The 13,484-nt window shown below is 36.6% G+C and overlaps 1 protein-coding gene across 1 annotated transcript; it reads left to right on the plus strand.

The window, feature by feature from the left end:
* Positions 1-10,736: 10,736 nt before the first annotated feature.
* LOC132285754 (L-type lectin-domain containing receptor kinase S.1-like) lies at positions 10,737-13,050 on the plus strand. Its single transcript, XM_059787952.1, has one exon. The coding sequence runs from the start codon at positions 10,788-10,790 to the stop codon at positions 12,813-12,815; it is 2,028 nt and encodes a 675-aa protein (XP_059643935.1). The 5' UTR covers positions 10,737-10,787; the 3' UTR covers positions 12,816-13,050.
* The last annotated feature ends 434 nt before the right edge of the window (positions 13,051-13,484 follow it).

Genomic DNA, 13,484 nt, shown 5'->3' on the forward strand with positions numbered 1-13,484 from the left:
ACTAAAGTCGTGTTGGTCCCGATATGCAGCGACTTAACACGTACACCTTAATCCTTCATTGGCTTATACTTTCTAAGTAATGCCAACCCTGGAACTAAACCTTCGATTCCAAGTTCTGCTTTTGGCAAAGAACTCGATCACGTACTCCTTTACTCATTTGGGTCTCTATCGCTTTTACCCTGTACCCCATCATTTTCCTAGTGTTCAACCATTCTGTGACTATAGAATATAATTGACATCAGCTCCTCATGACGAACCGTAGATAGAGTACTACGAATCCTAATATTGGCTCTAACTTTTAAGAGACACAACGCGGAAGTCATATAATGAAAACACTTCTAAGGATACTTGAACCTGGAGTGCTCAGATACCAACTGTGATACCCCCGGATTTCTGAATGCGGGTTGGCCAGGCCACGCCCGAACGCTCGAGGATATAAAAACAAATGGTAATAATCGAACATAGAATATAAATATGATTAACAAGAATAAATAAAATGTTAAAAAGAAACTAAAATGATAAATAAATAATTAATCCTCAAAATAACTTTCATTAATAAACAATTTCTTCTGATACAAGTAATCCTCCAAATAATAGTACAACTCGGGAATCCATATGTAACACCCCCGGATTTCCGGATGAGGGTTGGCTAGGCCCACGCCTGATTACCCGAGGATATCAAACAAATTAGCAACTAACGAACACAGAGTACAATTTTAAAGTAAATAAGAATAAATAAAATTTGCTGAATAGAAAACTAAAATGATAATCCATTGAATGAAATCCCGAAATAAAATTTCATTAATAAACAACCTTTATGATACAACTGATCCTCCATATACAACTCGGGAATCCATCTAGTGGACCCCTAAATAAAAATCTCAACTGAAACGTAAACAACTGACATAAAACCAAATACTAAAATATGGAAGGATATCCTACGTCGTCGGTGGAATGAATGATAATCCTTGCACAGCATGATCAAGCCTAAGACTGGAACCGTCCGATACCTGAAAAATAAGAGTGGGTCAGGCCCACAAACAAGTTCTAATCTAACTACAATCCATACAGTGACCCGATACGCAGATACACCTAAATACCTCACAATATCTATCTAGTCCATACATAAATATATCCACACTAGAGGACCTTCACTGGACTATAATGGGGTCTCAACCTGAGTAGAAAGCAACATGCAAAAACGCACCCAAAGGTGGGCATGAATACCTAGACCTAACAGGGTACACCTCAACTATCATATCCAGCTATGCATCCCAATGCATATACGCTCCCTAACCAACGACTCTGAGACTCATGCCCATATCGTGGTGCCATAACATATATATAAAGTCCGTCTAACCCAAGGTATGCCATTTTATTGTTTATTGAATTGATATAAGAATTTTAATCCAGTTTAGTCATTCAACTTAATCAGTCGATCTGACTTAAACACAACCAACATTTAATCCAGGTAGTCATTCAACTTAATCAGTCGATCCGACTACACACAAACACAATTAATCCAGATAGTCTTTCAACTTAATCAATCGATCTGACTAAACAAGGTTTAGGATTCAATATTTTACAATCCTTCCCTTAAATCCAATAGGTTAGGTTTATGCGTTTTGAGCTAAACCATCCCTAGTATGACACCGTCCCATACCGGTTCATACCATCCTCCACAACCATGTAATTGACAGAATCTATTAATTCAACAATTAAAATTCCACATATATATATAATCGTTTAGCGATTTATAATCCAAAACCAATATCCAAGTATTTGCAATTAAATCCAAGCATTTAAACCATATAGTTGTAAGGAATGATTTCATAATTCAACCACTAACATCCAGAGCCTGCATAGATCACATCTAACACATCAATGACCCTATAATATATTTAAAACCATTTTATAAATATATTAAATCCCACTGGAATGCCTAAAAATAAGATTAAGTATTTAAAACTTCATCTATCCACTAACCGTATACAATGTACATAAGTGTTATACAGTTTGATTCGTTAATTTAGAATTAACCTTAAATCAATTTAGGGTCTTAATAACACCCAAAAATTAACTATTTAATCCCTCCATGAAGTCTCATTAAATTTCTAAAATTTAATCAAGCCATTTAGTTCCTTTCTTCTGTCAGTAGCATACACCGTTGTATATTTTTACACTGCTACATCCTTTGTCTTAGAGACTTAAACTATGCAACAATAAGTTTAATAACACTTATAATTAACTACTTAGATCCTCTGTTAAGTCCCTACAGTTCATTAGAATCACTCAGAAGCTCAAACAGTGCTCAAAACACCAAACAGAGCCCTAGAAAACACTTTCTGGACGTAAAACAAATTGGACCCGGCTCTTAGAATGGAAGAGCCGGCTCTTCCCCTATTAGAGCCGGCTCCAATTCCCTAGGAGCCGGCTCTTGCTGAAGGGGAGCCGGCTCTTGACTTTCTAGAGCCAGCTCTCTCCCTCTTGAGAGCCTCCAGTTCATCTCTGCTCCGTTTCCGTCAATCTGCTCCTTCTCCGATCAATTCCTACCCCTCTATTGGTTTCTTAAATTGATCTTAAGGATCTAATACCCTCCTAATAGCATCCCCAGAGTTTGATTATAGCAATTTAAATCAATTACAAAGCTTAAGTTTGCTACCCAACTTAACATGCTGTTAGTATGAACACTGGAACCATGTGCAAATTGAAACAGAACGGATTGCAACAAGTAATTAAAATAGAATAATAGCATCCCTATGAGTTTTATATACCCCAGTAGCATTCTTATACTTTGTTTACAGTAGTTTAAATTAACTACAAAAATTAAAGTTACAACATGCTTAAAAGGCAGAAAACTGGAACCAGTGTTACATGCTTTGTAACAGATTTGTTTTAAGGCAAACATATCATCAATGAAATATATATATAAACATGTAAGTTCCAATTACTGATTAGTTAAACCCTAGAGATTATCTAGGTGCACAGAACACAGCCCAAAGGGAAAGAGAAAGATAGAACTTGCCTTTCGGTTCCGATTTGAAACCTTTCAACGTCGTCTTCCCCCTAGACTTTCCGGTGACCACTGCAACACTGTCTAGCCTCCTATTACCTCTGCCCTTTCCTTCTCCTAGGTTTGGCCTTGAAACCTCAGTCGAGAACTCACAATTTGCTCTGTTCTCTCAAACCTTACTCTATATCTCTCTGTGTTTTGCAGAACCCTCCACATGTATATGCTATGTGATATATCGTAAAACCCTAGCTTAACGCATAATGGTGTATTTATAAACTAAATACTAAAACCCTAATCCTTGTCACATTGAGATAGAGCCCTAAACTTAATCCGAGTTGGCCCATAACAAAAACCTACAATTAAATTCCATTCAATAAAACAATAATAAATCAATTAAATCAAATTATCCAATTAAGTCAATTAATGCAAATAATGTTAAATAATTCAACTAAGACAATTAAACCAAAATAATAAACGCAAATAAATAATTAATAAATAAATCAATTAATACACACAAATAAACAATTTGCCACATAAGCATTTATTCATAATATTAATAAATAAAATAAAAATGCACATAAAATAACATTTAAATTCCAATTTTATCCCTTTTTAAAGTAGGGGTATTACACCATACCATGTGGACCCCTAGAAAATGAACAAACTGAACTAAAAAGGAAAACCAAAACCAAAACATAACTAATAATCCTACGTAGTTGGAAGAGTGAGCGACTGTCTCTGCTCAGTACGAACAAGCTCTAAGACTTGAACCGTTCGATACCTACAAAATAATAGTGGGTCAGGCCCGCAAACAAGTTCTATTCTATTACAATCCAAATAGAGACTCGATACGCAGATACATCCTAAACAACTCAACAATAACTATCTAGTCCATTCATATATATATACATACTAAGGGACTCTCACTAGACTACAAAGGGGGGACCTGAATAGAAGGCAACATGCAAAACGCACCTGAAGTGGGCATGAGTACCTAAGCCTAACAGGGTATACCTCAACCTATCATAACCAGTTATGCATCCCACTGTATATACGCTCCCTAACCATCGACTTTGAGACTTAAGCTCATATCGCGGTACCATAATTATATATTTAAAATCCATTCAAAACCAAAGTAGTGTCGTTCAACTGTTCATTGCCTTGACACGACATATAATTAGGATTTAATATTAATCCATTTCCTTATTCCAGAATAGGTAGGAATTAGCGTTTTGATCTAATCCATACATTATATACCACCGTCCCATACCAGTGCATATAATCCACAATAGATAAGATTTACCTTTTTTGGTTAATCCGTCCCTAGAATGCCACTATCCGATACCGGAGCATTACATCCATTCAGTCCAATAATTGATGAAAATTATTAACATAACACATCAATTAACTCCATAAACAAGCATATAAAAATTCAGATATCTACTCAAGCAAAATAATAACTCTAAGTAGAATGCATTTAATTTTTACAATCATAAATTAACATGCATCTCAAATAGATTATTTTAACCTCCAAGACATAGTTAAACTATTTAAATTCAATTAATTGATTGAATTAGTTTAACTCCATTATTCCTCCATTTAAATTGCTAAATAATAGCAAGCAATTAATTCATTCAATAACAATACACAAACCTATTTAAAGTGTCGTATTGTTCAAGTCCATTAACCTGTTAATGTAGATTATGCATTGTAGGAATTAGTCACATCATCTCAACCATCTAATTAATCTAAATTGTCACAATGCCATTGGAACAACCCAAACTGCCAAATAGAACTTAAAAAAAAAAAAAAATCAATCTCTGCAAGTTCCAGCGCGAGAGCAAGCTCCCAAACTTCAAGAGCAAGCTCTGCCCTCTTGGGAGCCGGCTCCCCACAAGTGGGAGCCAGCTCTGTAGTGCTGGGAGCTGGCTCCCTCCAAATGGGAGCCGGCTCTATCCATAGGGATCCGGCTCCCTACATTAAGAAGCCGGCTCTCTCTCCCTTGAGAGCAGTTTACCAAATTTCGTCATCTTCTTCACCTCCGGCGACGTGTTGAACCCTCTGTAATATTTTATTAAGGTTCCTAGACTTCAATCTATGTCCCAATTAATCCCAGAAGTTCATAAAACACAGTATGCATCATTAACAAATATTTAGAATCCCTAATATAAAACGATTGATACGATACATCAAATTTTCCAATTAACAACACGGAATCCAGTTAAAATTCTAAATTAATATGCATACCAAAACAGTTTTAAAAATCTAATTAAACCCCGGAGATTATCTAGGCATGCACAGAACACAAATCAAAGGGAATAAGCAAGAATTAGAACTTGCCTCTAGGTTTTGAATTGAAACCTTAACTTCTTCTTCCTAGTTTCTTTTCGGTGATCCTTAGCCGCTGTCTAAGCCTCCTACTACTCTGGTTCTAACCCTCGAACAACCCTCAACCTTCCTCCTTGGTCCGGCCTAATTATTTTGCCGAAACCCTCTCTCTTGTCTCACGGTTTCTCTTCTCTCCTCTCTGTTCTTTCTCTTTGTCTCCACTGTTACTTGAATAGGGTTCTAAAACCCTTGGCAGACACAATCTTACATATATATAGATTAATACAACCCTAATCCCAACCCGATAATAAGTCGGCTAATCATAAAAGAAAAGAAAATAAAATAAAAATATAATTACATATACATATACAGCCCTATACGTGCTAACCTAATATATACATATAATTTATAATTATATATATATATATATATATATATATATATATATATATATATACATAAATATATATATATATATACAACCTATTAACATAATATTACTATTATTATAATAAAAGTAAATAATTAATAATAATAATATTTTATCCTCTTAAACACACATACTCAAGTATATATACAACCAACCATGTATGGGTAATTATCCATACCCATAAACAATCCCTATTCAAGTAGTCCATGAGACCTAATTGTTGGTCTATTACTACTGCCCAAGTCCATCCTTAAAATTTAAATGTAAAACACTATTTAATAAAATAAATAAACAATTACTTCAATTACTACATAAGCATACAATTAAATTAAAACAAATAAGTTAATTAAACAACACATCATTTAACACCTAAAAAAAAAATCAAATAAATCACATAAGCAATTAAAACAAATAAGCATATAACATGAAACCACATAAGCACATAGCCACGTAAGCATCTAAAATACAATAAAATAAATAATTAAATCCCTTTTATATCCTTTTGAAAACTAGGGGTATTACAGTGCAATGAACACAGTAGGGGGCAAAAACAAGTTTTGAGGAAGCTCTTTGGCCAGAATCGCAATAGACACTCCTCGAACCACCTTTTGTAAAATTGGCAACTGTGTAACTTAAATTTCCTTTTAATTAGGAGCCGTAGTCCAATTAAAGAGGAAATTGGGGGCAAAGTGTGGAGGGAAAAATCCCCCACCAATAAAAGTCATCCACGTAGCCACAATAGAAGTTTTATTTTTAATCTCTTGATGGGTTACAAAAGCCCAGTCCTGTTCAAGCCCGGATAAAGGTGCCAACAGCCCAATGTTGCTAGTGTTGAACTTGCGGCCCATTAACAAAGTCATTTGGACCAAGTTGCATTCGGCCCAAAGTTTATTTAAAGAAGGAACTAGTGTTGCTAATCAAAGGATCCAACATAGAATGAAAGTTCTATGCAGGGAAAGTCTGGCATGGAAAAAATTGTAAAAAGGAAGAATTCTACTTTAAAGAATGCTGTATATGGAATGAATTGAAGGACAAGCACGACAAGTCCTACCATAATTCTACCACCTTTTTGTATATAAATAGAGGCTTAGTCGTCCAATAAAGATCATCGAGAGATATACGTTTTTCTCTCAATAGTTCTTGTTAATGTTTATTTTTTTTGAGTGAGTTGTATTATTTCTTTAATTCTTTTTTGACTAGGAGAAATTTTGCACCTACAATATATATATAAATAAATAAGAATAAAAAAAAAAAAAAATTAGTCACTTATCTCTATTACTCACTCACACACACACACACACACACACAATATATATATATATATATATATATATATATATATATATATATAGATATTAGAGAGAACGAACGACACTAATGATCTCCATTACCTTCCTAACCCTTTCGGCCAATTTCATCGTCAGCTTTTCCATTGATGCCATTGTGAGTTTTACGCAGCGGAAGATTTAGAAAGTTTAGTATTTTTAGAAACAGATTTGTGCCTTTCTAACTTGACTTATTTTAGCAATTAAATAATTAATCACATGCAAAATAAAATAAATCAAAGTAATGGAGTTAGAGATGACACCATGATTTTTAGTGAGGAAATCCCAATTGGTAAAATAGACCAATTGTTTGCATGGGAAAAATTTCGTGGACTATGCAGTCCAAAGTAAACCGATCAACAATGTTTGAAACAAAGTACTAAACTTTGACTCAGGCTCACATCCTATCGTTCTACCAAATACCAATAGCTGACAATTCTCTGGCTTTGTGACGTCTCGTCCAATAGTTCTTAACCTCAGGCTTACTCTTAATCTCTGTAGAAGGGTTGCAGGTAGATCAAACAACATTCCTTGAATGCTTTAACCCTTTCAAAGTGCGATCACTTTTACTTATGTTCTTCAATATCTGAATTCGGTGTAGAATTAGATCTGCTTTTTTCTGACCGTTGTAGATGCTAAACTTTGATCACGATCAGGATTTGAACAACACTCTAAACTTACTCTTGTGTTTATGTATGTGTTCTAGAAAGAATGACAGAGAAATCAACTTTGATTTTCTGCAAAAATACCTATCTTAAGGCTTTTACGAATTATGAAGTTGTAATGCAAAAGCCATACAAACCTAGATGAAACCAAGGTTTATATAGAATATTCAAAGACCTAATCCTTCATAAAATAAGGGAAATTTCGTGCATATGACTTTTGGTAGTATTCTAAATCAACTAGGAAGTTTGAAACAGAACAGGATAAAGTTACCTTAAACTGTATCAGCAGTGGTACCAGTAGCCAGATGTGGAACCGTTTCCCAAAGAACAAAACCTTCAATCTAGCTAGAGTATTTATATTTCACAATAATATATATATATATATCATGATTTTTTTTGTTTACAAGGCAAGAAGGGTTAAAAGTTATGTTAGTAGATGCAGAGAGTCGAAACCTGATACTCTAAAATTCACCGAAGGGCCCCAAGGGGCATAACAGCGTTGGCAAAGATTCGGGAGGTAAGTATTTGAGGTTTCGCTTTCGAACCACACTCCTAATTTGAATGGTGTATTTGTTGTGATACCGATATAATTGTTCTAATGAAGGAATAAAAATAATAATAATCCAACGAAAATACTAACCTACTAGACTATCAAGACATCTGCTCTGTCATGCATATAAAATATAATGTTCAGTAATACTACTTCGATCTTGACCATATAAAAAGTAAAAATGCACTTATAATTTAATGAAACTGCAGTTATGATATTAGTTTATGGAAGTTGAAAAACAAAAAAAAAATGATCCAAAAGTCACTCAATGGATTAGGTGTCATAATTACACTGGTTTTGGTTAGCTTAATTATCTCTGGAATGCTTGTACTTTTAAGCAACTAAATAACATAAGAGCAGTGATAGGGGAACCGAAAAGTATCCCCCGAAAAAATGACCGAATCTTTCGTGGCAAAGCCACGTCAAATTCTCACTCCTCTTACATAAGGGAGTAAAAGAGTCCACAAGTAAAAGAAATAAAAAATAAAAAAAGAAGGGAGGGAAGGTGTCCACAGGTAAAAGAAATAAAAAATAAAAAAAGAAGGGAGGGAAGGTGATTGTATAATGCGGGAAACTCAAGAGTCCCCAAAATTATAGAGAGCTCATGTTGAGAGAAAAACCTTACAAATCTTACATGTAATTCAGACCCTAAACAAGATTGAAGGTATGATTTACAATTTTTCCCAATTTATTTTATGTATTTTGATTTAGTCTTATTATTCGTATTCTTTTAATATGTCGATGAGAAAACAAAAGAAGAGTTGGGAAGATATTTTATGTATTTTGATTTAGTCTTATTATTCGTATTCTTTTAATATGTCGATGAGAAAACAAAAGAAGAGTTGGGAATATATTTTATGTATTTTGATTTAGTCTTATTATTCGTATTCTTTTAATATGTCGATGAGAAAACAAAAGAAGAGTTGGGAAGAACATGATTGTTCCACTTATATTTATCATTTATCGACTTATCCTTATCTTGTTATATATGTAGTATAGTTTAGATTTTACACTGATACATCAAATTAAATCACTATTATACCTTACAATCTGCTGGAAGAATTCTTGTAAGAGTAACAATCTTATACGCTTAAATTTTATGAACAAAACAGGCGAAAAAAACAGTCCAAATGAACTAAAACTACATACCATAGACACTTTGTCAAACAAAAGTAATTATTTTGAATGTAATTTATTGGCTTACAAAGAGGATTGTATATCCAATCTACAACAATTGCTAGCAAAACTCTGACCCTAAAGAATTATCTTATTTCTCCTAAATTATTTTGGCACGGGAGGATCAGAGAAGGGCTGCCCTCCAGCGGTCATCACTACTAAATCGCCTTCATCGTATTCTTCTCGAACAATTTTTCTTTTTCAATTTATTTTTTGGGGTGAGGTAAGCAGGTGGCTGTTTTACTTACGTGCAAAATCGACATAGCAAATGAGGTTGTGTGGGTTGATTCAGGAGCTACACTAGGTGAACTTTTCTATAGAATTGCTGAGAAGAGCAGAGTCCATGGCTTCCTAGATGGTGTTTGTCCCACAGTGGGTGTTGGGGGCCACTTTAGTGGAGGAGGGTATGGGAATCTGATGAGAAAGTATGGACTCTTGATTGATAATGTCGTCGACGCAATTGTTGTTGATGTGAATGGCAAAGTTTTGAATGAATTCAGAGAATCCATGGGTGAAGATCTGTTTTGGGCTATTAGAGGTGGTGGCGGTACTTTTGAAGGCAGAGCCAACCTTTTCAAAGCTTGGAATAGCGAACTTTTGAATAAAGAAAATCTTGAAAAGAGCAACAGGTTTTATAAAATCTTACGTGGATTTGCCACGGAAGATTCGGTCGATCTTTCGGGGTAATACTTCGGCCCCTTTATCATTTTGCATAACATAATACAAAGAAAGAAAGAAAGAAAAAAAAAAAAGTGATAAACCAAAAGCAAGATAGTTAATTGCTTTATTTTGAGAGGATTTAAGTTTTTAATTGGAAACCCGAAGCCCCTTCTGACCTCATTTCTTTCTACAAATAATGAATTAATTCAAATACAATCAGTGACTTTTAAGGTATAACTTAATTATAATTTTATTAAGGAGAATTTTATGTATTTGGTGGTGGATTACCAAATATTTTAAGGGACCGGATATCATTATCGAAAAAAAAAATTAAAAATTAAAAATTAAAAAAGGCAAGGTAACATGGAATTTTTAGTATGATTTCTTGGGCTAGAATTGTAAATCCACAAAGGACCTTGTCAGGCTTTAGCCTATACTGTTAAGTCTGTTGTACATCAACAAAAGTGTTTGTATTGGGCTTTTCTAATGTTCGGCCCATTTTAAATTTTTTTATTCTTTTGGTAAATAAATATCCCATTTAAATTTGTACCTTTATTTTACATTTTGTTAATATTTAGTACTACTTGTATTTAACTAAGGTTTAGTTTATGAACTCAGATCCTCTGTTATTTAGGGAATAATGTGCACTAATTCTGTACATACTGGTGTAACACAGCTGCCGGAGATGAACTCTCTCTCATCAAATTCTATCCAAATGTTTCGCCTTCTGCTCCTCCTAGCACTCCTCCCTTCCTCCTTTGCCCTCGACTTCCTCTTCAATTCCTTCAATGCCACCGCCGACCTCAACCTCAACCTCACCGACGACGCTCGGCTCGAGTCCTCCACCATCAGACTCACCAACGACTCCAACCAGTACTCAATCGGCCGAGTGTTCCACCGATCTCGAATCCAAATGAAATCCATTTCCAATTCCACCACCATCTCTTCCTTCTCCACCTCCTTCGTCTTCTCCATCTTGCCGGAGATCAGTTCCAGTCCCGGCTTCGGCCTAGCCTTCGTCCTTTCCAACTCCACCGCACCCCCAGGCGCCCTCGCCAGCCAATACTTCGGCCTCTTCTCCAACGCCACAGTCCCCACCGTCGCCCCCCTCCTCGTCGTCGAATTCGACACCGGCCGGAACACGGAATTCAACGACCCAGATGACAATCACATCGGAATCGACCTGAACAACATCCAATCGGCGGTCACTGTTAGCGGTGGGTACTATAACTCCACCAATAGTAATGATCTCATCCCTGTAGATATGCGAAATGGGCAGAACATACATGCCTGGATTGAATTCGATGGATCAAAATTTGAAATCAACGTCACAATCGCTCCGGCTGGGATGGCTCGGCCTTCCCGGCCGTTGCTCACCTACAGAGATCCAATAATTGCAAACTATGTCTCTGCAGATATGTTTGTTGGGTTCTCTGCTTCGAAAACCCATTGGATTGAAGCACAGAGGATCCTCGCTTGGAGTCTCAGCGACACTGGTCCTGCAAGAGCCATCAACACTACGAATTTGCCGGTTTTTAAGCTTCAGTCATCGTCCTCTTCGCTCTCTTCCGGAGCTATTGCCGGAATTACGATTGCATCTGTTGTATTCATTGTTTGCTTATCTGGGTTTTACTGGTTTTGGCGAAAGACTACGAAAGAAGAAGAGGATGAGATTGAAGATTGGGAGCTCGAATACTGGCCGCACAGATATTCATACGAAGAGCTCAGTGAGGCCACCAATGGCTTCTCCAAAGATGAGCTTCTAGGGACTGGTGGGTTCGGCAAAGTATACAAAGCAACACTACCCAACAACACAGTCGTCGCCGTCAAGTGCGTAAGCCACGACTCGAAGCAGGGTTTGAGAGAATTCATGGCGGAGATTTCGAGTATGGGTCGTCTTCAACACAAGAACTTGGTTCAAATGCGAGGTTGGTGTCGAAAGGGCAACGAATTGATGCTTGTGTACGATTATATGCAGAATGGTAGCCTGAATCGATGGATATTCGACAAACCCAAGACGCTTTTGGGTTGGGATGATCGGAGAAAAATCCTCGCCGACGTAGCAGAGGGTTTGAACTATCTCCACCATGGTTGGGACCAAGTGGTGATTCACAGAGACATTAAGTCGAGCAACATTTTGTTGGGGTCTGACATGAGAGGTCGATTGGGTGATTTTGGTCTAGCAAAGTTGTATACGCAAGGGGAGGTGCCGAACACGACGAGGGTGGTGGGGACTTTGGGATATTTGGCGCCGGAGCTGGCTACGGTGGCGGCCCCGACGGAGGCGAGTGATGTTTATAGCTTTGGGGTGGTGGTATTGGAGGTGGCGTGTGGGCGGAGGCCGATAGAGTTGAGGGCGGAGGAGGAGGAGGCGCTGTTGATTGATTGGGTGAGGGGGAAGTATGTGGAGGGGAGGTTGTGGGAAGTGGCGGATGAGAGGATTAAAGGGGAGTGCGAGGTGGAGGAGATGGAGGCGGTGTTGAAGCTTGGGTTGGCTTGTTGTCACCCTAACCCACTCCACCGCCCCACTATGAAGGAGGTGGTGATGATTTTGGTTGGGGAGGAGGCGGCAGCAGCGCTACCGCCGATTGTGATGTCGTCCGAATTGAGGAGTGCCAGTGGTGGTCACCGCGGTGGTGATGATGAGGCGCCACAAGTTCAAGTTTGAATTTACGTTTTTGACCTTTTTTTTTTCATTTTATTTTTGAAAAAATATTTTTTTTTTGTATTTATTTTAAAATTTTGATACGGGTGTGTTTGGATAGAAGGATTTTATATAGGTTTTCAGTTTTTTATCTCCTCTATTCAACTAATGTTTCATTAAAGATCAGTTTCTATAATTCTGAAACATTTGATAATTGGAATATAGATTATAGACCAGAGAAAAAGTGTTTGTTAATGTATTTCCAATCAGTATTTCTGAATTGTTCTGCAAATTCTGCATTTTTTTAAATGGATTAAGTGATTTTTTTGAACCATTTTTTAATTGGAATATAGACCAGAGAGAAAGGGTGTCACTGCACTTTCACGTGACCCATCAATCATATGAGCCCCACAATAAATTTTTTCTAAGATAATTAGCCCGTAATATTATCACAACTCACGACACTCTCGCATAAACCGTGAATCATATTAGTCCCACAAAAAAATTGTGAATAAAGACAACGACTAGAGTAGGCAAGAATACGAATGTTGTAATAGTAAAGTAGAAGACTTTGTATCACGGGCCAATTGTGACGAGTTCGCTTTGTTAAATGGTGCAACTTGGGCAGGATAAACTTGTTGAGACTTGAGATAGCTCCAGCATAAATCTAGATGCAAAATTGTCAACTAAATT

The sequence above is a fragment of the Cornus florida genome, unplaced genomic scaffold (assembly GCF_030987335.1).
Source record: "Cornus florida cultivar Cherokee Brave unplaced genomic scaffold, ASM3098733v1 CherokeeBrave_3.0.0_Hap2_Chr11, whole genome shotgun sequence".
NCBI lineage: Eukaryota > Viridiplantae > Streptophyta > Magnoliopsida > Cornales > Cornaceae > Cornus > Cornus florida.